This window comes from Rhinatrema bivittatum, chromosome 11, assembly GCF_901001135.1.
Source record: "Rhinatrema bivittatum chromosome 11, aRhiBiv1.1, whole genome shotgun sequence".
NCBI classification, from domain to species: domain Eukaryota; kingdom Metazoa; phylum Chordata; class Amphibia; order Gymnophiona; family Rhinatrematidae; genus Rhinatrema; species Rhinatrema bivittatum.
In genome coordinates, this window is record NC_042625.1 from 20,481,432 (window position 1) to 20,508,372 (window position 26,941).

General features: G+C 49.7%; 1 protein-coding gene across 2 annotated transcripts in view; it reads left to right on the forward strand.

Moving 5' to 3' along the window:
- Positions 1-26,941, forward strand: part of RSRC2 (arginine and serine rich coiled-coil 2) — a 175,971-nt gene that overhangs the window by 105,343 nt on the left and 43,687 nt on the right. The window contains exon 8 of one of the 2 annotated variants that reach the window (XM_029571462.1): positions 7,031-7,260. In XM_029571462.1, coding sequence (XP_029427322.1) covers positions 7,031-7,260 — 230 coding nt within the window. Of the gene's footprint in view, positions 1-7,027; positions 7,261-26,941 lie in introns of both variants that reach the window. The other variant, XM_029571461.1, reaches the window with a different exon arrangement.

Genomic DNA, 26,941 nt, shown 5'->3' on the forward strand with positions numbered 1-26,941 from the left:
AGCCCTGGAAGCCAGCAAGCTCCTCGCCTGGGCAGAGCGCCACCTGGAACGCCTAGCAGCTTCTCACATAGCGGGCAAGGAGAATGTCCAGGCCGATTTCTTGAGTCGCCAGCGCCTCGATCCGGGCGAGTGGGAGTTATCCAGAGCAATGGAGCTGATCATCCGCAGCTGGGGCTTTCCTCACCTGGACTTGATGGCGACCCTGGGCAATGCCAAAGCTCCCAGGTTCTTCAGCCGCTGGAGGGAGCACTGCTCGGAAGGGGTAGATGCACTAGTCCTTCCTTGGCCCCGTAGAACGTGGTTCACGGATCTGGTCAACCTGGCGACGGACGGCCTTCTTCGCCTCGGCCATATTCCACGTCTGCTCCATCAAGGTCCCGTATTTTTCGACCAGGCGGATCGCTTTTGTCTAGCGGCCTGGCTTTTGAACGGCAGAGACTAAGGCAGAAGGGATATAAGGAGGAGGTTATCTCCACTCCTGCGTGCTCGCAAGACCTCTACTTCACTCGCCTATGTCTGGATATGGAAGGCTTTTGAAACGGTCTGTGCGGAGTCGGGTGTGTCTGCGCATGCCCCTCCGGTTTCCCTGATTCTTTCCTTTCTTCAGAGAGGCCTCTCCAAGGGCCTATCCTTTTGGTTTGCTTCGGGTGCAGGTGTCTGCTGTCGGCTCCCTCTTGGGCAATATTGATGGTTACGCGATTGCGTCGCATCCAGATGTCAGTTTCCTCAAGGGTGCCAAGCATTTGAATCCGCCTCTGTTCCACTTGTCCTTCGTGGAGCTTTAATTTGGTTCTGCAGGCCCTCTGTCAGGCTCCCTTTGAACTCCTTCGACAGTATACCCTTAAGGATCTCATGCTTAAGACGGTTTTTCTAGTCTCTATCTGCTCTGCCAGAAGGGTGTCGGAGATCCAAGCGCTATCCTGTAGGGAGCCCTTCCTGCGTTTTTCTGATTCAGGAGTCTCCCTCAGGACTATACAGTCTTTCTTCCCGAAAGTTGTCTCTTCCTTTCATGTTAATCAGACTGTGGAGCTCCCTGCTTTTTCCTCTGATATCGCCAGTTCGGTTGGGGGGGTGACCTTCGCCGTCTTGATGTAAAACGCGTCTTGATGCAGTATCTTCAGGTCACCAATGATTTCAGAGTCTCGGATCATCTTTTTGTTCTTTGGAGTGGCCCAAACAGGGGCAAGCAAGCTTCCAAGCTGATTGAAGGAGGTGATCTAGTCTGCCTATATTTCTCAAGGCCACGTGGTTCCAGAGGGCTTAAAGGCTCATCCTTGCATTCTCAGGCTACCTCCTGGGCGGAGAGTCGTTTGGTTTCTCTGCAGGACATTTGCAGGGCCGCTACATGGAAGTCCCTGCATACTTTTGCTCGGCACTACCGCCCTGATGTACAGGCTCCAGTCTTTCGTTCCTTTAGCAGGCAGGTGCTTCGAGCGGGACTATCTCAGTCCCACCCTGTCTAGGGAAGCTTTGGTTCATCCCATGGTCTGGACTGATCCAGGTACATACAGGGAAAAGGAAAATTAGTTCTTACCTAATAATTTTCGTTCCTGTGGTACCACGGATCAGTCCAGACGCCCTCCCATCTGTCCTCGGTCGCTTGAAGTTTTGTTTCTTTTTGTCCCTACAGGTACTCTGGATCCGTCCGTAGCACTGAAATTTCTCTACGATTATCCTTAAAGGCACCAGAAGCTTCTATCATGACGAGGGATATACAAGAGCGATCTTATACAGAGTCCATTCAATGTTTGCAATTGCTTCTGTTCTGAGAGTTATCTCATTGCCTGTTTAGATTCTTTTGTTACTTGCTTGATCTTTTACTGGTTATCTTTATTTTGCTTTGACAATGGTTATACTGAAGGGCTGCAGGGTAGGCTCTACCCTGTTATAGGATACCCTTACAGTTTGTCTGCATCTGCTGGGCAGGAGGCTCAACCCATGGTCTGGACTGATCCGTGGTACTACAGGAACGAAAATTATCAGGTAAGAACTAATTTTTCTGACCTTGAAACAGCTAGATGTTCCTAGTTCAGATGCTATGTCAGAGCCGAGGAAGAATCCCATTTGTTTCCTTCCGTAAAGCCTTTTGCTTTTTCCGGTGATGGATGCCATCCAGGAATTGATTGATCTGGAATAGGATGCCCCCAGAGGCAAATTTTAAATGAGGTCAAACATTTGAAGGCCTGTACCCCTGGATCCTGCTGTGAGAGAGTGTTTGCGTTTTCCCAAAGTTGATGCTCTGGTATGTGCCATGTCTAAGCGGGCGACTATCCCTGTAGAGGGACTGGCGGCCTTGAAGGATGTACATGATAGAAGGATTGAGGTAATTCTTAAGCAAGCCTTTGAGGCTTGCTTAAGATCTTGCCATTAGTGTACCCTAGTGGCAAGATCTTGCCTGCTTCTCTCTCAGGAAGTTCAGTCTGGAGAAAATTCCAGTGCAGTTATGGAGCCTGCTGCTGCCTTTTAGCTGACGCAGGCTGTCATTTGGTCTGGATCTCGGCCAGAGGAGTGACTTCGATGATAGCGGCTGTGTCAATTCTGGTTGTGAAATTGGTCAGCTGAGAGAGCTTCCAAAGAATCTTACCAAGATGCCTTTTAAAGGCTCGCGCTTGTTTGGGAGCGAGTTGGAGAAACTAGCCAGTAAGTGGGGCGAGTCTCCGGTGCCTCAGTTGCAGGAAGATAAACAGTTACAGCGCCCCTTTGGTATGAGTGGTCGTTTCCGGGGTTCCTGGCGTTTTCGTCCCTACAGAAGGACGACCTTTCAGCGGACTCGGCCTTTTGGTAGGTCTCAGTCCTTTCTTCCCCGGCAGTCCCAAGAGAGGATCTGGCTCGGGTGGTGGACCTTCCCGAGTTTCCCATTGAAGGTTTGCTGACCCATCTTCTGGAACAGGAAATAGGGGGACATTTCTCTCTTATCTGAGGTGGGTCTAGATCACATCAAATCAGTGGGTCCTGGAAGTGATACAAAGGGTATGCTCTGGAATTTCACAGTAATTCTTAGGAAGTGTTCATGGTGTCCCTTTGCTACTCTTGCAGAAGAAGCAGGCAATGGAGTTCACGCTTCAAAGGCTCCTCAGACTATGGTTCCATTGCCCACGTCTCCAGAAAGTATGAGGCGATATTCCATTTATTTTGTTGAGCCCAAGCAGGACTCATCTCATCCCTTCTTGGATCTTCAGAGAGTCAACTGTCACCTGAAGTTGACTCTTTCGAATGGAAACCTTATGCTTTGTAATAATGGTGGTGCAAATAATGGTGGTGCAAATAATGGTGGTGCAAACAGGGGAATTTCTGACCATCTTGGAGCTGTCAGAGGCTTACCTTCATATTCCCATCCGATTGGAACACCAATGCTTTGCAGTGTGGGGCACCATTATCAGTTTCGGGCACTGCCTTATGGTTTTGCCACCACTCCCAGAACATTTTCCAAGATTATGTTGGTGGTAGTGGTGGTCTTGCAAAAAGAAAGAATCCTGATATACCCGTATTTGGATGACTTGCTGATTTGAGCCAAATCTCAGGAAGAGAGCCGCCTGGTGGGATTAAGGTCATGCAGGAAGAGTCGTACAATGAATGGGTGAACCCAGTCCCAGAGGGTCTATAGGGACCTCCTAAGGCGTTTCCTTTGTTCAAGAAGGTGGAGAAGTTAGTGAATCGGATAAGGGAGTCTCCCGAGGCGTGCCTGAAGGCAGCCTGGGCTATGTCTAAACTACATCCCTTGCATGAACAAACCTTGGAAGATTCCCAAGTGGATGCGTCTTAGGGATGACAGCAGAGTCCACTCAGGCTGCCCAGGATGGGGGTTAAAGGAACCTTCTTTCTTATGTACGACGAAATAGATGGAATAATGCCCCGTCATAATCTCTTGGGGCGCAGGTACTGGGATTATAGCCCTCATCCTAAGGAGGCTTAACCAGGGTTGTCTCCACTGCTTGCTTCCAGTGCTGGGAGTGGCAAGGAGATATCATGAATATGTCCCGAGGAGTGCTGCGAAATTTCAGCATATATCCTTCTCGTATGACCTCCAGTACCTATTTGCCTGAATGATCTTGACTCACTGTTGGAAGAAGAGGGACAGTGGACCTCCTATCTCCTCGTTCCGAGGGTGGGTCGGCAAAACTTCATTGGAGGTTTCGGGATGAACCTGAAACCAAGCCTGCCCCTCTCTTGGGCTGCCTACTCTGAAAGCACTGAGACCTCTGAAATGTTGAGTTTCTATAGGGGTGAAAACGTTGGGAGCTCCTGGATCGACCCTTCATGGGCGAGGAGCGCTGTAACTGCTTTCTCTTATCTTCTGGTAGCCGGGGTACTGGAGATTCGTTCCATTTACTGGCCAGCTTTTCCAATTTGCTTCCAAAGAGCAGTGATTCTTTAAAGGGCTTCTTTGTGAGATTTGCCTTGGAGGTTGCGTCTGCTGACCAATTCCACAGCTATAACTGTCTTCTGGCCGCCACCACTGAAGCCACATATCTTGCCGAGGTACGGACTAGGTCTGAACCCATGTCGGCTAAAAAGGCGGCAGCGGGTTCCATAACGGCTCTTGAATTCGCCCACGAGTCATCAACATCCTGAGAGGAGCAGGCACGAACGAGCTACCTGGGCACAAAAAGAAGCAATCCGTAAGATCATTGCTATTGGGTCGAAGACCTGTTTAAGGATAGACTCTATTGGCCTATCATGCGCATCCTTTAAGGCTGCTTCTCCCTCCACTGGGATAGTTCGCTTAGACGGCACAGACCAACGCTTCAACTTTAGGGAAACGCAAACATTCTTTCGCTGCCGGATCCGGTGGGTATAGAACTTTTAATGCTCGTCCACCTTTAAAACTTACTTCTTAGGCATCCCATTCCAGGTCACTCAACTCCTGGATGGTTTCCATTACTGGAAAGTAGCAAGAGGCTTTCTGTGGGGGAATCAGAATGGGAGTCTTATTTGGTTCCGTCATAGAGTCCGCCCCAGAAACTCCCTGCATCTTCCCGGTCTGGGAAGCCAGGGCCGGCAATTCGTCTCTATGGAAAAACCTTAACATGGTCTGATACGGTTCTAAACCTGGGGGGGATTTCCCCATCTTCAAGAAATCTGGGTCCTCTTCTTCGTCCGTGCCGACCAGGTCCCTGCCAGGGATACCCTTGATGAGTCTAGTCATGCCTCGAGGTCTGCCGATAGGTCTCGGAGAGGGAGGGCTTATCGGCTGAGGTTCCGTGCAGACGGGCAAGTGAGGAAGCAGACTGTGCCTGTACAAAGGCTTTTGAAGGCCTTCAAAGAATTCCACCCAAGAGAAGGTGGTCTGGTCTATGCCTAAGCCCAGGAGGTACTGGGGTAGATACCGCTAAATTTCCTTCGCCTTCGGATGTCCCAGTCCGAGTTACTCAGATCAGAAGGTACTTGCAGTTGAGGCTGTGGCTGACCCATCCTCAGAATGAGAGGAGCCGGGCTTAGCAAAGTTCGGGGAGGCCACCTCTCCCTGAGCTCCCTCACAATGCTGACATAAGCAAGAATCCAGGTCAGACAGTGCAGCCCTCATATGACAAGCAGCGCAGAGAGAAAGGTGCTTATGTTTCTTTGCTGCCAGACCCATTGGCAACAGTAACTGCGTATTCAGATGGCTCACGCTTAAAATTTTATGTGCACAGATTTTGGGTGCCTACATGGGCCACAGCAGTGTACATGCACAGCCCATACACCTGGCTTTACTTGTATTCTGCACCTAGTAAGTTGTGCACATATGTATGTGTGTGACGTTATGCGCACAGCGTCTGTGCAGAGCCTACATACGCTGTGCATACGAAGTTCTATGGTGGGCAATACAGGCACAAAAATGAGCAAGATGGAGCCACAGCCTACCACGCAGTGTGCCGACCAAGTATAAAGCGGGGCCTAGCCCACTAGGGGGGCCGCTCAACTCGCTTGGAAGCCCACTTCCCCTAACCACCGCAATGGGAACGTCAGTATGGCGCGCTGAGCAAGGAGACCATAGGAAGTCTTATTGAAACCCAATGTCTCTGAATCGGAAGGAAATCCTCATTCTATTTTTTTTTTTTAAACTACTTTCCTGGGCTCAACACTTACAAGCTGAGAACAGAGATGATCTCCTGCTGTGGGGTGAAAGGGCTTTGGCTGTCACCCGCTGCCTTTCAGCTGCTTTAACAGCAAAGTCCATGCCAGAAACCGGCTACCAGACTAAGGCACACCTCTGAGGGATTTCAGAAATCACCTGAGAAGTTCTCAACTCTGGGAGGGACCTTTAGGTATCACCGCAGGAAAGTGGGGCTCAATCTTTTCACCAATTCAAAAGTAGAATTTCTTCTTCCAAAAGGTTCAGCGATCCCCATAGGGAAAGCATGTCTGCATCTGCTGGAGATGAAGAAATACTGAAGGGCTGAGGTCACAGCAGGGATGTATCTAGGGTGACTTTAGCTTTGAAACCTGACTCAGTCTCCATCTGCTGGCAGGGTCCTGAGTCCAGCCTGCTACACGCTAGGAAATGGTAGCTTGATGCATTATATTTCGGTACAGTAGGTATTTCCTTCTTCCAGAGGCCTTACAATATAAGGGCCCTATTTACTTTTTCCCATAGATACACAATGAAAGAAAATCTTCAGTTAATTAGCCCTTACATTTGTACTTGAGGCAGTGGAGGCTAAAGTGCCTTGCCTAAGGTCATGAGGCCAGTTGAAATTTGAGCTCTGGCTTCTCTGGTTCTTGGTCCATTGCTCTAACACTAGGATAATCAAGATAAGGATGGGTGCTTCTTATCATTCAGACTGGACAGTTGGCTATTTGATTTAGCCTTGATTGCTTGGGATGTATTGTTTGCATAACTACAGATCACTCTGCTTGTTTTAGGGTAAGATTGCATTGACATAGCTATATTTCAGTATCACATGCACACAAACTGCAACCGGGAGCTTCATTTGAAATGAAACCTGGGAAAGCTGTGTTCTTGGCATATGCATGATAGAATGGAGTGAAAACAGTATTCTGGAAATGACTCAAGATTGATTTTTTTTTTTTCCATTTTTCTTAGCAGCTGCAACAAGTGGTGGTTCTGTCATAAATGTTGCTGCTCTGCTGGCATCTGGAACTCAAGTAACTCCTCAGATAGCTATGGCAGCTCAAATGGCAGCCCTTCAGGCAAAGGCTTTGGCTGAAACTGGAATAGCTGTGCCCAGCTACTATAACCCAGCAGCAGTGAATCCAATGAGGTTTGCAGAGCAAGAGAAGAAGCGAAAAATGCTGTGGCAAGGCAAAAAAGAAGGGGTAAATGTTTTTCACTTTTCTAAACTATACATTCAAAAAATAATCAAGAGAAACTTACCTAGAAAACAGAGCATAGTACATAGAAATAAATCCAAAGCTACTGTTTTTCCCCACTGTTGATATTCTGTAGGATTATTCAGTAACAAGATTAGTAAGTGCAGTTTTTCTATTTGAAAAAAAAAAAATCTGCCTTTCTTAATTTAGGAATATTGAAAATAGTGTTCAACACCAAATAAATTGCATGTATTGTCTTTGAAGTACTAATAGTATAGCATGTTTACAGGCCAATCTAAAGAGAGAATCCCTAGTGACTGGAGGATGTAAATGAAGAAATGGAATAACCCTCTGCAAGGTAGTACCTACATGGCGAAGCAGTTACTACCCTTAAGAGAAGGCATGGGCGCCATTATCCTAAGGAACTTGGTGGACAGACTGGATGGACTAGTCTTGTCTTCATTTGCTGCTGTTATGCTACTATGTAAGGCGTGCTAGGCTGAGTGCATTTTAACTAGGGCTCCCTGTCTCCTGCAATTCGGTGGCTACGGTAAGGGCCACAAAATTCAGCCCTTGCCGTGGAATTGGCTGTTCTGGCCAAATTGCCACAAGCGACCAGTGTTGGGACTTACCTGGAAGAAAAGAGCTTTGGCTTTAGTGGGTTGGCATATTCTCTTCCTGTGGGGCCCCGGGGCCCCCCCCCCCCCCTTGTTGAATACCACATACACACACTGGAAGAGAAGCGTTATTGGTGGCAAGTGAGATGCCCTATTTCTCTTCTAGCACCATCACCCCAATCCCCTCATTCACCCTCCATGTTGGGAAAGAGGAGGAGGACATAATGTAAGTTCCCTGAACATACCTAGATCAGTCTAGACTCCTGGGTTTTGCCTCCCTTCCAGCAGATGGAGACAAAGTTTTGGTGACGCTGGCATATAACTTGGTGTGTTACCTGCAGCCACTCAGTATTTCTCTGCCTCCAGCAGATTGTGACAATGCAAATCCTGCAGTCTGAAGGTTTAGTTTAAAGAAAGAAAAGGGAGAGAGAGATTTTAGTCAGTTTGACTAGTACTTCCCAAAAAGTTGGCAGGTCCTGGTGGGGCCATCCCTTCTGGTCTTGAGGTGGGCGAGCAGGGGCTTGGAAACACTTTGTGGCTCAGTCCCTTTTGCTGTTGAGGGGTGGACAAACTGGTGGTGCAGTTCCCTCCCCCCCCCCTCCCCCTCCCAGGAAGACGTCCAGAGCCTGCAGCTGAGCTTTTCAGCGAAGTGTTCTTTTTGTTCTTTTTAAAGTTGAGTTTAAAAACATAAGTTTAAAAAAAAAAAAAAGTAGTTTGATTTGTCTTTCCCAATGCGGTATTCGTTCGCAAGGCGGGGGTGAGGTGCAGGCAACCCAGCAAGGGAGTTTGTGTTTGGCTTCTGTTCAGCGTCCTCTCAGCGGCAGTGCAGGTGCATAGCGGGAACCATGCTGTGTGGCAGCCGCTGTTCAGTATGTGGGGAGATGCTCATGCGGCTTGCTCAACTAGCCTTTCCCGCTGCTTCTCTGGGGAAGAGGGCAGTTCGGGAATGCTGGGTAAAGCATTGGGGAGGTATTGGGCCACTGCAGGGTGTGCGAATGAGGCTGATGCGGCAGCTGACCCTTTCCTGGTGCACCCAGGAACAGTGGCCATTCCCTGTATGTACCCAGATCAGTCCAGACGCTTGGTTTTGCCTCCCTCCCAGAAGATGGAGACAGAGAAACTTTTATTGACACTGCCACATAACCTGAGGTGTCACGTGCAGTCCCTCAGTATTGATAAGTACCCAAGCCAGATAGCTATAATACCAACATTTGATAACGAAACATCCCCTCTACTAGCTGTAGGGAGTGGGAACTAAAACAGAGAGCTTTCATAGCGTGTAGCCAGATGGACTCAGGACCAGTGGGTTTTGTGCTCTCCTGATAGCAGATGGGAGACTTGAGTCAGATTTCAAAGCTGACGTCACCCTACATATACTCGTGCAGTAAGCTTTTCTCACAGGACAAGAAGGAAGTAGTCCTCTCATATGGGTGACATCATAGGATGGAGCCCAGTCACGGAACACTTTTGTCAAAGTTTCTAGAACTTTGACTGGCACCTACTGGGCATGCCCAGCATGGCACTAAACCTGCAGCCAGCAGGGGTCCCCCTTCAGTCTTCTTTTTTCTGTGCAGCAGTAGCCACGCGGGTTAAGGAGCTCCACAGATTCCTGACAAGAATTTTCCTCACGGGATTACTAAAAACTTTCATACCCTACAGGGGTCCCTCCTTCGAATTTTTGACTCCGCGGTACCCGTTTTCGGTCAATTCCTGTTGAGTTTGGCCCTCGCAGCCTACTGGCCGTCGACCATACCACGGCTAAATTTTTCAAAGGCCATGGCATCGGGGTTCCGTCGGTGCCCGAACTGTACTCGCACCATGTCCATAACAGACCTGCATAAAGTCTGTGTAATGTGTCTCGGGTGCGAGCATGATATCCTGACTTGCACCAAATGTGCCTTAATGACACCAAAAGGTCGCAAGGCCAGAATGGAGAAAATGGAACTTCTTTTCCATTCTCAAACTCCGCCGTCCATTGCATTGATGTCGTCTGAACCGGCACCGTCCACTTCACGCCAGTATCGGCCACTGGCCGGTGACCGTCCAGCGTAGATGACTTCTCGGCCTTCGACTACCTCTACTCCACCTCAGGACCGAGGGGATCGTAGAGAAAAACATCTGCATCGACACTGCAAGTCTCGGACCATCTAGGAAGGAAAATCTTCGACCTCACCATTGTCCGAGCCACCATCGAAGAAACCCCGTCCAGAAAAGGAACTGACCCTTTCTGTGACTGGGTCACCGAGGCAACCCTCACCCGGACGGGTATTGGGAGTCGCGACTCCGCCTTTAACGGTGGTCCCTCCGGCTATGCCTCTGCCTCCTTCTTCCCTTCCAGAGCTGGGGCTGCTTGCTCCAGGACTCCAAAAAGAACTGGACTGGATGGTTCAGGAGACCATCGATAAGGCGATGCACAGAATTCAAGGTCCCCTGGCGCCGAAATCGGTGCTGGTCGCGGAACTGACCATCGATCCCATTCCGGCACCATTGGCACCGCTGCTCTCGAAGATGGAAGCGCTCATAGCCGCTTTTCCACCGATGGCTCCGGTGCCTTCCCCGCTTACCCTGTCATTGGGAGGAGAAACACCGTTCCACATTCCTCCATCGGGAGTCCTTCCGATGCCTCAACCATCGATGCCGATGCACCTGTCAGCTCCATCGATGCTCTCAATGCCTGCACCAGTGCCCTCGATGCCTTAATTGGTGCCTCCAGTACTTCCCTCAATGCCTTCAGATCCTAGACCAGGACCTTCAGGAATACCATCGTCCCGTCCTTCTGAGGTTCCTAGAGGGACAGGTGCTGATCCCTATGACACCTGGACTGACGATTCATCTCAAGACATCGGTGATTTTCCATCGCCACCTTCTCCTACTGAAAGTAGAAAGCGTTCTCCTCCAGAGAACTTGTCCTTCATAAATTTTGTGAAGGAAATGTCTGAATTGGTTCCCTTCCAATTACAGACTGATCAAGATGATAGACACCAAATGATGGAGTCGTTTACAATTCCTGGATGCTCCCAAGGAAATAACCTCCATCCCTATTCACCAGGTTCTTTTGGATCTCCTCAAAAAGAACTGGGATATATATGATAGAGGGGATATGATAGAAGTGTTTAAAATCATGAGAGGTCTAGAACGGGTAGATGTGAATCGGTTATTTACTCTTTCGGATAGTAGAAAGACTAGGGGACACTCCATGAAGTTAGCATGGGGCACATTTAAAACTAATCGGAGAAAGTTCTTTTTTACTCAATGCACAATTAAACTCTGGAATTTGTTGCCAGAGAATGTGGTTTGTGCAGTTAGTATAGCTGTGTTTAAAAAAGGATTGGATAAGTTCTTGGAGGAGAAGTCCATTACCTGCTATTAAGTTCACTTAGAGAATAGTCACTGCCATTAGCAATGGTTACATGGAATAGACTTAGTTTTTGGGTACTTGCCAGGTTCTTATGGCCTGGATTGGCCACTGTTGGAAACAGGATGCTGGGCTTGATGGACCCTTGGTCTGACCCAGTATGGCATTTTCTTATGTTCTTATGTTTCTTAACACCCTGGTTCTGTTGCTCCAGTCAACAGAAAAGCTGATACAACTTATTTGGTCCAGTCAGCCCTAGGATTGCAGAAACCTCAGCTGGATCACCAATCTGTGGTTGTAGAATCTGCCCAAAAGAGGGCAAAAAGATCAAAATCCCACTCTCCCTTTCCCCCAGGTAAGGAACAGAAATTCCTGGATGCCATTGGCTAGCATGTCTTCCAGGGATCAATGCTTATTTCTCGGATCGCCTCCTACCAGCTGTATATGACCCAGTACAACAGTCTTATTCTAGCAGATATAGGACTTTGCAGAGTCCCTGCCTCAGCAAGTCCAGGAACAGCTTCAAACCCTGGTACACAAGGGTTTCAAAGCAGGGAAGCATGAAATAAGATCCTCTTATATCTTCGACACCGCTTCCAGGGTATCTGCAACTGCTATTTCGACAAGACGTTGGGCCTAGCTCAAGTCTTCGGACTTGCGCCCTGAAGTACAAGATTATGTGATCTGCCCTGCATATGAGACGATCTGTTTGGCGAACAGATTCAGCGGACAGTGGCGGAACTCAAGGACCATCATGAGACCCTTCGCCAGCTCTCTCTGATGCCCTCTTAGTATTCCTCCAAACAGCCTTTCAGGAAGGATACTAAAAAGTCATTCTTCCGTCCAAAGAAGTCCTATTCACCACCGTCTAGAGCTCGTTCCACGAGACCTTTCCAAAAGGCCCAGTCTCGTCAACCTCGTAAACAAAAGCCACAAACAGCTCCTCAGCCGGGCCCTGCTTCCGGTTTTTGACTCCTGCATGGAGAGCAGCAGCCAGTTTCCACTGCCTCGGATACCAGTGGGAGGTCGATTATACAAGCACCTCAGACCAATGGGTCCTTGCCATAATTTCTCAGGGTTATCACCTGAACTTTCTCTCCATCCCACCAGACTCCCGACCTCTATCGACATGGAGAACATCCGACCACTCACTCCTGGAGTAGGAGGTCTCACTCCTCCAGTCCAGAACAATAGAGCCAGTGCCCTACTCCAAACAAGGCCTAGGATTCTATTCCCAGTACTTTCTAATCCCCAAAAAATCAGGCGGCATTCATCCAATTCTGGACCTATGTGCTCTCAAGTACCTCCACCGAGAAAATTTCAAGATGGTAACTTTGGGTTCCCTCCTTCCTCTTCTGCAAAAGTAAGACTGCACTCTGCTATCTCGATCTCCAAGACGCGTACACACACATTGCAATAACTCCGTCTCATCGCAGTTTCCTGAGATTTCTGATAGGCCCCAAGCACTATCAGTACCGAGTGCTCCCATTCGGCCTGGCATCTGCGCCACGAGTCTTCACCAAGTGCCTCGTAGTAGTAGCAGCCTTCCTCAGGACTCAAGGTGTTCACGTCTACCCCTATCTAGACGATTGGTTGATCAGGGCTCCCACTCAGCAAGCTGCTCTGTCATCTAAATCTAAATAATGTTTACCTATGTTTATCTACTCTAAATTATTGTAAAGCCCGTTGCTACGTTACGTTACACTGTGAACCGGGGTGATGTTTTTAACGTGCCCCGGTATATAAAAAACTCTTAAATAAATAAATAAATAAATCCCTACGTCTTTGCACACTCTGATTTCGCTAGGATTTCTCGTCAACTATGCGAAATCCTGCTTAGTCCCATCTCAAACTTTATCATTCATAGGGTCAGACTTGGACACCTTGCAGGCAAAGGCATTTCTGCTTCGACAGCGAGCTCTCTCTCGCACACCAGCTACAGTCTCAGCACCTCACGACTGCACGCCACTTTCTCATCCTGCTGGGACATATGGCATCCTCGGTACGGGTTACTCCAGTGGCCCGCTTAGCCATAAGAGTCATGCAGTGGACTCTGAGGTCACAATGGACTCAGTCCATCCAACATCTATCGACCACTGCCCACATCACCGACTCACTTCGTCAGTCTCTAGCCTGTTGGCAAAAATCAGATCAATCTCCTCCAAGGCCTACCCTTCCAGGCTCCAGACCCTCAAATAATTCTCACCACCGATGCTTCCAATCTCGGCTGGGAAGCTCATGTCACCGATTTGCAGACACAAGAAACTTGCAGGCCGATACAGTAAGGAGCGGTAGGAAGAGCTGCATTAGTGCCGGGCGGTTGCCGCACGCACAGTCCAGCTCACCTACCGCTCGATACTGTATTTAAATTGCTTGCAAATGCAAGCCGCGTCCAAGAAGTGTCCGTGAAGCGTTAGGCCCGCGCAACCCATTTTACTGTATAGAGCGCTATACAGTATCCTGGGTGCGCTGGCCTAACGCTTCACGGACACGCTGGTATCTGTCATTTCAAATGTCATTTGAAATGACAGGTACCAGGAAGTGGACGGTTCTCCTACGCTCGGGATTGCCAGTCCTCTCTCCCCTCCTCCCGAAGCAAGGCACGTAAAGCAGTCTTGCTTCGGGAGGAGAGGAGAGAGGACTGGCAGTGTAAAGCAATGACTTACTTTTTTCGCAGCCCTCCTCCGGAGACGGACATCGGCGGAGATGGATCGTGGCTCCCGTCACACCTTGAGCGGCCCAATTGCACGCACAGGGGCCGCTTTCGCCCGTGCAGGCATCCATCTTCGCCTCCGGGAGGCAGGGGAGCCACGATCAGTCTCCGCCGATGTCAGTCTCCGGAGGAGGGCTGCGAAAAAAGTAAGTCGTTGCTTTACACTGCCAGTCCTCTCTCCCCTCCTCCCGAAGCAAGGCTGCTTTACGTGCTTTGCTTCGGGAGGAGGGGAGAGAGGATTGGCAATCCCAAGCATAGGAGAACCGTCCACTTCGTTGCTACTTTTTTTTTTGGCTTTTTAGATTTTTTTCCACTTTCGTTGCTTCGGGAGGAGGGGGGAGAGGACTGGGGCTGTCCCGGAGAACACCCCCCATTGACGCGGCCAGGACAGGTGAACGGGGGCTGGGGGTAAGTTTGCCTCCTACCCTTACCCCTGCCTCTAACGCAGGGGTAAGGGTAGGCGGTAAGTTAGCAGGTTAAACGCGCGGCAAAACAGCAGGGTAAAAAAGCGATAGTCGGGGCGCGCATTACTGTATGGGAGGGAATAGCTAATTCGATTGTTTACATCTAATATACATGCCGCCGGCGGAAGGGGTTACCCGGTGATTTATAGAGGCGGTAAGAATCAGTTAAAGGGGATTGTGTATCGCAGGAAGGGCTAACGCGGCCAGAAAGTGAGTAGAAAGCGGGTTAGGAGCGGGGTAACCGCGGCCGCACTTTACTGTATTGACCTGTTGGTTTCCAGAGGAAGCCAAACACCAAATCAATTTCCTGGAGCTGCGCGCAATCAGATATGCTCTCAGGGTCTTTCAGGATTGCCTTTCTAATCAGGTCATCCTGATTCAGGCGGACAACCAGGTGGCCATGTGGTACCTCAACAAACAGGGGGGGACGGGCTCCTACCTACTGCGTCAGGAAGCTGCGCAGATATGGATGGAGTCCCTCTCCCATTTGATGTATCTCAAGGCCACCTGCTTGCTGGGAGTGGACAATGTGTTGGCGGACAAGCTAAGTCGTGCTTTCCATCCGCACGAGTGGTCCATCAACCCCACAGTAACGAACTTAATATTCCAACGTTGGGGTTATCCTCGCATAGACCTCTTTGCGTCACCTCAAAACCGCAAAGTAGAGAACTTTTGCTCTCTCACTCGCAGCCAACACTCTCTGCCAAGAGATGCGTTCTCCCTCTCATGGGCAACCGGTCTCCTATACGCATTCCCTCCACTTCCACTTCTATCAAAGACTCATGAAGTTACGTCAGGACAAAGGATGCATGATCCTGATAGCACCTCACTGGCCTCGCCAAGTGTGGTTTCCAATACTTCAGGATCTCTCCATTCGCAGGCACATTCCCTTGAACGGACCCGCTTCTGATCACTCAGAACGATGGGTGCCTTCGCCACCCCAATCTTCAAGCTTTGTCCCTGACGACCTGGATGTTGAAAGGTTAATTCTTCAGCCACTTAACCTTTCGGAGCCAGTTTCCCGTGTCCTGATTGCTTCACGGAAACCTTCCACGAGAAAGTCTTACCTCTACAAATGGAACAGGTTTAAGTCATGGTGTTCTCAATCCCTTGATCCGTTTACCTGTTCCACCACGAAGTTTCTAGACTATCTCTGGCACTTGTCAGAATCAGGTCTAAAAACTTCCTCCATCAGAATGCATGTCAGTGCGGTGGCCGCCTTCCATAAAGCTGTCGGGGGCGTTCCTATTTCGGTACAACCCCTCGTAACACATTTTCTGAAAGACTTGCTTCACCTTAAGCCTCCACTGCGTCCTCTGGCCCTTTCTTGGGACCTCAATCTGGTTTTGGGTCGGCTCATGAAACCACCATTCAAGCCTCTCCAATCCTGTGATCTTCGCTATCTCACATGGAAAATGATTTTTCTTTTGGCAATCACATCGGCTCGCAGAGTTAGTGAGTTACAGGCCCTAGTCACCTATCCACCTTACACTAAACGTCTGCAGGACCGGGCAGTACTCTGCACTCACCCTAAGTTCTTACCTAAGGTAGTATTGGAGTTTCACATTAATCAATCCATTATACTACCTACCTTCTTTCCCAGGCCCCACTCCAATCCAGGAGAACAGGCTCTGCATACCCTTGATTGTAAACGGGCTCTAGCATTCCATCTAGACCGTACAGCTGCCCACAGGAAAAGCACTAAATTGTTTCTCTTTCCATTCCATCAAATTGGGGCAGCCTGTGGGTAAGCAGACTCTCTCCTCCTGGTTAGCGAATTGCATATCCTTTTACTATCAGCAAGCAAGCATTCCGCTTCAAGTTTTAACTTGTACACTCTATGGTAATATTATTTTACCGGCCTATCTTCCTTCCAGCTTGTTGCAAGCTTCCAAGTTCTCTCCCCTTGTTGATTGTAACTTTTTGACTTATTCCTACTTATTGTTATCTTTCGTTTACGTGAATTTGTTACTCTTGTTTTTCCCTTTGTTAAATTGTAAACCGATCTGATATGGTAAATTTACTATGAAGGTCGGTATAAAAAACTGTTAAATAAATAAGACCGTGTTAAAGCACACTCTGTCAGGGCCATGGCGACTTCAGTAGCACACCTCTCAGTGCTGCTTCCTGACATTTGCAGGGCTGCTACCTGGAGTTCTCGCCATACCTTTACAGCCCATTATTGCTTAGACAAGGCCGGAAAACAAGATTCCATCTTCGGCCAATCTGTCTTGCGCAACCTTTTTACAACTTGACGTACCAACTCCCTTTCGCCTGCCCGTTAGGGTTCAGGATGCCCTCTACCAAATTCCACCCCAGTCCTTGTGCCCATTGTACATCTTGGGTACATTTGGTGCATTTCTTGGACATCCTCAGCTCGGTACTCGCCCATATGTGAGGACTACCATCCTGCTTGTCCTATGAGAAAGCAAATGTTGTTTACTTGTAATAGATGTTCTCACAGTACAGCAGGATGTTAGTCCTCATGAAACCTGCCCGCCACCCTGCGGTGTTGGGTTCGTTTTCTTATTTTATTTTTCGGCACTTCCTGTAGCTTTAAACAAGACTGAAGGGGGACCCCTGCTGGCTGCAGGTTTAGTGCCATGCTGGGCATGCCCAGTAGGTGCCAGTCAAAGTTCTAGAAACTTTGACAAGTGTTCCGTGATTGGGCTCCATCCTATGATGTCACCCATATGAGGACTAACATCCTGCTGTTCTGTGAGAACACCTGTTACAGGTAAGCAACATTTGCTATCTCTTCAGTATTTCTCAGTCTCCATAGCATCTTTCTTCCGGCGAGGTTTAAAGGGCACTGATTGGATTGATCGGCCCTGGTTTGGCTAGGCGCCAATTTGATGCAAGGGTCCACACAAGTGGAGACCCTCGGGGGGAGGGGTGCCATCTTGCAACCGGGGTCATCGGTGCCATTTTCCCCCTAGACTGGCATTATGCGCGGGGCAGGGCAGGCAGCCGAGGCGCCTAACCTGTGCGTGTCCATAGAGACACACGCAGAGCTGTGCGACAACTGATTTGGGCACATAAAGTTCGTATCCCGTGCGCATAAACTCTGCGCATCCAGCACTCATACCTACATGCACAGCTGAGTTTGAAGCTCTCCACACACACACACAAACAATGGCACCGCCGTTCAAGAAGGCCAAGGGATACTCCCTGTGCCCAGCTTGCCACATAAGAGCCGCTGAACCTGAATTGAAATCCTTCCTATGCCAGCAGTGCAAAGAGGCCCAAGGGGAACCAAAGCATCGCCCCTTACAGCCAGGAGAGGGGTCCGGAACCACGGACCTATGTATCTCCGACTTGGCCCCCCACCCAGGAAGGCACCTCTGGGGCTCCTACTATAAATCCTTCTGGGATCAACATGGACTCAGGGACCTTCTCCTGGGTGGAATTTTTTAAAGGGCTGCAAACCTTTGTTCAGGCTCAACCAGCCCCTGCTGCGCACCAGGCTCAACCCCTCCCGGAAGCACAAGACCTACCCGGCACCTCCTGGGTTCCTCGAGACATGCCTCTCCTTACCAAGAGCCTCCCTAATAGGGATCCAGACACCTCAGAGGACGAGTGACTCCCTGGAAGAAGGAGAAATCCCTCCAGGGATGGAACCATACGAACCATGCTTTGATTCTTCCACAAGGACGAATTTGCAGCTCTTGTTTCTCAGACTCTGAAGACGCTGGGCATTCCGGGCACAGACCCTGTGGCGGAACCAAAGAAGAACCTCATTTTGGTGTCCCTCCGTAAGGCCTCATGCTACTTTCCTATGATGGAGGCCATCCAGGAACTAATTGACCTGGAATAGAATGTCCCAGAGGCAAGCTTCAAAGGGGCGCGGGCCCTAGAAGCCTTATTTTCTCTGAAACCCACGGCCAAGGAACACCTGCGTTTCTCAAAGGTGGACGCTATGGTCTGTGCAGTCTCAAAGTGCACATCTATTCCCGTTGAGGGAGGAGCGGCACTGAAGGACACCCAGAACAGATGACTGGAGTCCATCCTTAAGCAGGCTTTTGACGCAACAACAGTGGCACTGCAAATTGCTTCCTGCTGTGCATTGGTGGCACGTTCCTGCTTGCTTCTCTCTGTCTGTTTTCTCACTGATGCTACCTCAGATCTAGTGCGCAACTCAGCCAGAGGCGTCGCCTCGATAGTGGCAGCCAGAAGACAACTATGGCTATGGAATTGGTCGGCTGATGCGACATCCAAAGCGAACCTCACGAGAATGCCTTTTAAGGATCTCTCTTGTTCGGAAGCGATTTGGAGAAGTTAGCCAACAAACGGGGCAAATCTCCAGTGCCCCGAATACCGGAAGATAGGAATAAGACCTCAGCGCTCCTCCCCCAAAAGAACCAAGGGCAGAGGATCACAGTGCTTTAGACCCTACAAGAACACACAGTTCCAGGCACCTCGCCCCTCAGGATGGTCTCAGTCCTTCCGGAACAGACACACTCAAGAGGGGAGCAGGAACAGGGGCAGGCTCCGGCCATACCCCACAAGGAGAAGAAGCAGACCTATCCACACGAAGAAGATATAGGAGGTCGACTTGCCCTCTTCTACCAAAGATGGGTCAAGATAACATCGGAGAAGTGGGTCCTAACTATCATTCGAGAAGGGTACTCTCTGGAATTCCGCAGCATCCCTCGAGACAAGTTTGAGATCACCCTGCCACTCTCACTCCAAGAGACTGGCAGTAGAAACCACACTAGCAAGACTACTCAGTCTGAAGGCAATAACTCCGGTGCCTACGCCCCAACAAAATACTGGCCACTTTTTCATCTATTTTATCGTCCCCCAAGAAGGAAGGAGCATTCCAGCCCATCTTGGACCTCAAGAACATCAACTGCTACTTATTTATTTATTTTATTTACTTAGTGTTTTTCTCTACTGGCATTCGCGATAGGGATCGCATCATGCTGGTTTACATTTAACAGGGGGTGTAAAATGAAGATACAATAAAACTTTAACAGGTGAGGAGAAACTGAAATTACAATAAAACAGGGATGTTCAAAACTGGGAGCAGAAGAAAAGGCGAGAGGAATTTAATGGAAAGAGCAATTGTTTACAGAGTTCTAGTAATGTCTGACTATGGTTGTCGGTGAATTAAGGATCAGTTGGGGTCTGGGAAGGCTTGCCTAAACAACGGTACCACACTTCCGCATGGAAACCCTACGCTCCGTTATAATGGCAGTACAACCTCTGGACCTATCCGAAGCCTACCTTCACATCCAGGTCCATCGGGACCACCAGCGCTTCCTGCGCTTTGTGATACTGGGTCATCACTATCCAGTTCTGGGCGCTACCCTTTGGCCTAACTACTGCCCTCAGGACCTTCACCAAAATTATGGTGGTCTTGGCGGCAAAACTGAGGAAAGAAAGAGTCCTGGTACATCCTTACTTGGATGATTGGCTGATCAGGGAGATCCTACTGCCGGAGCTCAGGTGGGTTGTGAACACAGCCAAGAGCCGCCTACAGTCCTCCCAGTCCCTAGAGTACCTGGGGGCCTGGTTCGATACCAAACAGAACAAGGCCCCCCCCAAGGAGAAGAAAACTGATGGGACAATTGTGAAAATTGATGACCAATGCACGTCCCAAGGTATGGGACTACCTTCAAGTCCTCTGCCTCATGGCGTCAACCCTTGAAGTCGTTCCGTGGGCAAGGACCCATATGCGACCACTACAGTGCTCCCTACTGTCACGATGGAACCCAACGTCCCAGAACTACTGAATTCACCTCCAGCTAGCTACCAGCAGAGGTTTGGGACCAGCTCCAATGGTGGCTACAGGAAGACCACCTAAGCAGAGAAGTAAACCTATCCCCACCGATCTGGATCTTACTCACCACAGATATGAGTCTGCGAGGGTTGGGAGCCCACTGTTAGGAACTGACGGCCCAGGGACAATGGAACATAAACTGCCTGGAAGCTCGAGCAGTCAGACTAGCGTGCCTGCGATTCAGCCACAGACTCCAAAGCGAGTCAATCAGAATTATGTCAGACAACACGACAGCAGTTGCCTACATCAACCTCCAGGAAGGAACCAAGAGTCAGCAGGTGTCTCTGGAAATAGACCCCCTCATGGTGTGGGTGGAAATAAACCTGCAAGGGATTTTGGCCTCCCACATCGCAGGAAAAGACAACGTTTCAGCGGACTACCTCAGCAGAGAGAGCCTAGACCCGGGGGAATGGTCGCTGGCAAACACGGCTTTCCAGCTGATAGTAAATCGCTGAGGTCTCCCAGTCATGGATCTACTGGCAAACCCGTCTCAATACCCAAGTTCCCAGGTTCTTCAGCTGCAGATGAGAACCACAATCTGAGGGAATCGACGCTCTCGTCCAGAACTGGCCACAGGAAGGTCTCCTGTATGCCTTCCCACCCTGGCCACTACTGGGCAGGATCATCCACAAGATAGAGCATCACAAGGGGGCTAGTTCTACTAGTCGCCCCGGACTGGCCAAGACGGCCATGGTACGCAGACATGCGAAGACTACTTGTGGGAAACCCTCTCTACCTACCTCCAGGCAGGGACCGATCTTCCACGAAGATCCATCTCTATTCTCTCTTATGGTATGGCCCTTGAGAGGACTAACCTGAAGAAACGTGGTTACTCAAAGGCCATGATGGACACCCTGCTTTGGGCACGCAAGTTCTCCACATCCCTGTCTTACATACGGATCTGAGAGTATTCGAAGCCTGGGGAGAAGACCGCAGTATCCACCCACAGACAGCCAAGATTCCCACAATCCTGGAATTCCTGCAGGATTGCATGAAGAAGGGGTTGTCGCTCAACTCCCTCAAGGTCCAAGTTGCAGCACTGGCCTGCTTCAGAACCGAAACGGATGGTACCAGACTATCATCTCATCCAGATGTGTCCTGCTTCCTGAAAGGGGTTAAACAATTCCGACCACCTCTAAAGTGGCGGTACCTCTATGGAACCTCAATCTAGTACTAGACCTCCTAGCAGGGGATTCATTCAGACCAACGCACGGTCTGTCACTATGTCTCCTCTCCTTAAAGACTGCATTCTTGGTGGCAATATGTTCAGCTCGGCACATCTCTGAACTTCAGGCACTGTCCTGCCGGGAACCGTTCCTTAGGTTCATGCCGGGCACCATACAGCCACGTACTGTACCATCCTTCCTATCGAAACTGGTTTCCCAGTTCCACATGAACCAAACCATATCACTACCATCCCCAGATGAGCACAAGGACTCGAAAGACTCATGCCTACTTCGCCATCTGAATGTCGCCAGAATCCTAGTCCAATACTTGAGAAGATCGGAACCTTTCTGCAAAACAGATCACCTGTTCGTTCTTCTTCACAGCGGGAAGAAACAAGGGGAAGCGGCATCGCGGGTGACCATAGCCCGCTGGATCAAAGAAGTAATCAAGGCAGCCTACATAGAGGCAGGAAAGCCATTACCTCTACAGATTAAGGCTCATTCCACAAGGCCCCAGGCAGTCTCCTGGGCTGAAACTGCTGCTGTCGCCCGCCGAGATCTGTTGGGCGGCGACATGGTCCTCCCTACACACCTTCTCCAGGTTCTACTGCCTGGATGTTCAGGCCAAGGAGGACACAGCCTTCGCAAGGGCAGTACTAATTGGGCTACGGGCAGCCTCCTACCCTGTGCGAGAGTAGCTTTTGTACATCCCATTGGTCCCGGAGTCCATCTGGCTACACGCTAGGAAATGGAGAAATTACTTGCCTGATAATTTTGTTTTCCTTAGTGTAGAAAGATGGACTCAACATCCCGCCCACGGCTGCCCCAGAAAGTGAGAACCTCAGATAACAAACCTCGAGATTAAGCAAATACGGGTAAGCCATGGCCTACCTCTTGTTCAGGACACCCACACTTGACTTCTGGGGAGGATGTCACCCCACACGGAAGCTTGAGCTGAGAGCTCCGTGATTCCCCCCCCCCCCCCCCCCCCCCCTTCATCTCCTGCCATCCACCGGGAAACCGGTCCATCCCGCTTCTAATTGCTGTGGCTGTATTGGGGATGACCTAAGGAGTAAAACCACCGCATTGGGAGGCCGAGCAGCACAGGATGTGCCATCGCCACTCCTGAGTAAGCACAGAGCAAAGGGTCCCCGCAGCCAAGATGGCGACCGGCGCTGAGAGCGCGAAATATCTAACCTCTGTCGGAGGATGTTATCCTTCAAATCTCCTCTCGAGTTTCGGGTGCCTTGGGTGAGCGGCTCATTAAATTACAAGCTGCAATAAACGACATCAAGAGTGCGATGGAGGGACAGGCCAAGTGACTAGATGGTGTTGAACGAGTGGGAGAGCAAGACGACTGCCTGGCGCAGGCAGAAAGGCAAGTGCAGATATTAACAGAACAACAGGCAGCATTAGTGGAGCAGGTTGATGACCAGGAAAACAGAAATCGCCGCAACAATCTTAATATCATGGGGCTGCCAGAGTCTGTCTCGGAGAGCGAGCTCTATAAGATCATCAAAGAGTAGCTCCCCAGTACACTAGGCCTGGCCTCACTGGTGGGACAGCTGCACTGTGAGCGGGCTCACTGGATGGGCCCAGCATGGGAAGGGGGAAACCGACAGAGACCCATCATGGCCCGCATCCTGAATTGGCTGCATAAAGTTCAATTAATGAGAGAGTACAGGAAGCAGCACATGCTTGAATATCAGGGGAACCGAATTTTAATCTTAAACGATTTTTCAGCTGCGGTGGCCTCTCAGCAAAGGGCTATGGCTCCCACGTGCATGGAATTGCATAAAAGGGGCATATCATTCACACTGCTTTACCGGGCCAAGCTACGTTTCCAACATGACGACAAAACTATCTTTTTTTACTAAACAAGAAGCAGCATCCAGTTTCTTGGCAATCCTGGCCCAGGGAGTGAACGCCTAGGACTGTCCCGACCTGAGGCAAAGGAGGTATGGGAGCTAAGGAATCACTGGGTCGGTGGGCGGACATCTGCTAATCTTTAGCGTGCCACGGATCTGTGGTAACACGGAGGCTGAGCTAGGGCTTTTGTTTTTAATTTCCCTGGCCTACCATGTTTGAGTGCCGCCGAGCCTCTGTTTTCCTCTTCATAGGCCCGCAGGCAGACCGTATCATGACACCCATGACCAAAGCTTGCTGGACCCAGATGTTCCAGAGCAATGACAGTTTTTTAGGGACCCAAACCAAAGATCTGGCAAGTGGTTGGACCGTTTTCACTCACGAGGGGAGAACCCTGGTTACATCCTTCCTAGCTACAGCGCACACTTGGAGGCGATGTTTTGAGTACCACTTAAGCATTTTCGTATTCTGACTGTTTCACTGCTTGAACTATCAGTGTTAATGAATGTTCATGTGATGTTGGCAAAACTTTACTATATTCTGGGGATGGAGGTGGGGGAGGGGGGCTGGAGGGGGATATCGGCACGCCCTGACTAGTGCGGGGGGTGCTGATATCTCGGGCCTCCTAGAGCAAAGTGAGATGTTACATGGGAATGAGTGGCTGGGTGTATGGTGTGCATGTGTGGATGATGGGGGAGAGAAGGGGGGGCATACTAGGAGAGGTGCTAACCATATCTGATTGGAAATTGCTACTGCAGGATAATGTACAGTCCACACTGCTGTTTGTGCCACACGATCCCGGAGGCTTATGCTGGGGAGCGGAGGGATTCCCAAGAATAGCATTCATTATGAGGCGCCTATTAAAAGAAATTGCTGATGGCCTTCAAGCGCATGGGCTCCCAAGTGGTGTTTCTTCAGGAGACCCACCTGTCAGCAGGAGAGCACGCCAAACTGCAGAGAGAATGGGTGGGGCATTGCTTCTCCTCTTCCTATCCTACTAGGAAATGAGGGGTGGCAATACTAATCCATAAGCAACTACCCTTTCAATCTGAGAGAGTGTGGCATGACAAAGAGGGCAGATATGTTATTGTTAAGGGGACATGTAATCAACAGAAAGCGTTTTGCAATGTATATGCACCCAATGTCCATACCCATGAGTTTTTTACCCATCTGATGGGCATCTTAATTGAGCTTTCTGACTGTGCGCTGCTGTTAGGGGAGATTTTAATACAGGTGCAAATAGGCAAGAAGATTGCAGACTCCCTAAGCCTGTTGACACCAGTGATCATTGTCAGGGAGTCAACTTTTTATGTCAGGAACTGCGCTTGATAGATATATAGAGGGCTCTTCATCCGGGAGAGCAGGACGACTATACATTTTACTCACACCCTCATGGGTCATACTCTTGCCTTTGATTATTTCTTTGTTTCTGAGTCCCTATTTTCCAGAGTTGCTGCAGCCACCATAGGTACATTTGCTCTGTCAGACCATGCTCGGTATCAGCTAGTACAGGGGTCGGGAACCTATGGCTCGGGAGCCAGATGTGGCTCTTTTGATGGCTGCATCTGGCTCGCAGACAAATCTTTTAATAAAAAAGTAAAAATCTAACAAAACCTCCCACCATCCTGACGCCCCCCAAGACCTCCAAAATTAATTTACTACAACCCCCCACCCTCCTGACCTCCTCAAGACCTGCCAAAAGTCCCTGGTGGTCCAGCGGGGGTCCAGGAGCGGTCCGGGAGTGATCTCCTGGACTTGGGCTGTCGGCTGCCAGTAGTCAAAATGGCGCCGATGGCCCTTTGCCCTCACTATGTCACTGGGGTCGACCAATGGCGGCGGTAGCACCTGTGACATAGTATGGGCAAAGGGCCGTCGGCTGCCAGTAATCAAAATGGAGTTGACGGCCCCTTGCCCTTACTATGTCACAGGGGCTACCGCCGCCATTGGTCGACCCCAGTGACATAGTGAGGGCAAAGGGCCGTCGGCCCCATTTTGACTATTGGCAGCCGACAGCCCAAGTCCAGGAGATCGCTCCCGGACCCCCGCTGGACCACCAGGAACTTTTGGCAGGTCTTGGGGGGTCAGGAGGGTGGGGGGTTGTAGTAAATTAATTTTTGAGGTCTTGGGGGGGGGGGCATCAGGAGGGTGGGGGTTGTAAATTAATTTTGGAGGTCTTGGGGGCATCAGGAGGGTGGGGGGTTTTGTTAGATTTTTACTTTTTTATTAAAGATTTGTCTGCGAGCCCTGGACCCCCGCTGGACCACCAGGGACTTTTGGCAGGTCTTGGGGGGGGGGGGAGGTCAGGAGGGTGAGGGGTTGTAGTAAATTAATTTGGCAGGTCTTGGGGGGGCATCGGGAGAGTAGGGGGTTGTAGTAGCATTTGTATGTGGGGTGGGGGTATTGTATCGGATTGTGACCTATTGATACTTTGATACTGTTAGGAGATTGAACAGCTGTCATTCTTGTCGTGCCGACTCCTAGGGGTGGGAGGAGGGGGTATGGGTGAATGTGATTGTATCAGATGGGTGGTGTGAATGGTAGGGGAAGTGAATGTGAAGTTAGGTGCATAGATGATGCAAAAGAATTGTAAAAGGAGACACGCGGGATGACACCTTTGATTATTGGAGGATCGGAAGTGGAATGTAACCCCTGGAGTTATCTGTCTGTATTACCCATTGCCACCCAGAATGCCTCTGTGAGTTAACTACAGTTACACCTCTTGTTTCCTTTAATAAAAATGATTTTGATAAAGACACCCACACTTTGGTGTCAGCGTTAATTGGTTGAGTGTACTGGCGGTCTCCAGTTTAAAAAAAAAAAAAAAATCAGTTGAACCAGTTCAAGGTTAATCACATATTTAAGCAACATATGTCCACTCTGGCTTTTCCAAGAGAATACTGAAGAGCTAAGCTTACCGCACGGGTATATGTAGGATGACATCAGCTTTGAAATCTGACTCAGTCTCCTATCTGCTATCAGGAGAGCACAATACCCATTGGTCTTGAGTCCATCTGTCTTCACTAAGGAAAATGAAATTATCAGGTAAGTAATTTCTCCATTTGCCCACACTAAAAACATGCCGGACTAACAAAACCTGTCCCATTCTTCAGACTGAATACAAAAAAATCCTGCGGACTCTCAGTTCTCCCTTTCCTCAACTGGGCGGGACTCTGGACTGATGTGTGGTACTACAGGAATGAAAATTAGCAGGTAAGAACCAGCTTTCCTTTCCCTGTATGTACCCACATCAGTCCAGACTCCTGGGATGTTCCAAAGCTTCCCTAAATGGGGTGGGACTGTGAAAGTCCTGCTCGAAGCGTGCTTTCACCAAAGCCCATGGCCTCTGGGGCCTGGGCATTCAAACGATAATGCCTGGCAAAAGTGTGCAATGACTTCCAAATAGCTGCCCTACAAATTTCTTGGGGAAAACTTCTGACATTCGGCCCAGGATGATGCTTGGGAATGGTTAAAATGAGTCCTTAACCCCTCCGGGAGAGATGTACACAGAATCAGTGACCTCCTTTAACCATCATGCAGTTTTGACTTTTGATGCTTTACGACCCTTTTTGGCACCACTTCATAGATCAAAAGGTTGATCCGACAATCGGAAGCTATTAGTGACTTTAAGATACTGCTGAAAGATATGCAGGACAGGAAGATGGAAGCCCATCCCAAAAAGATGTTTGAGGTGTCTGCCCTGGATGTTCGCGCTGCGGTGTGC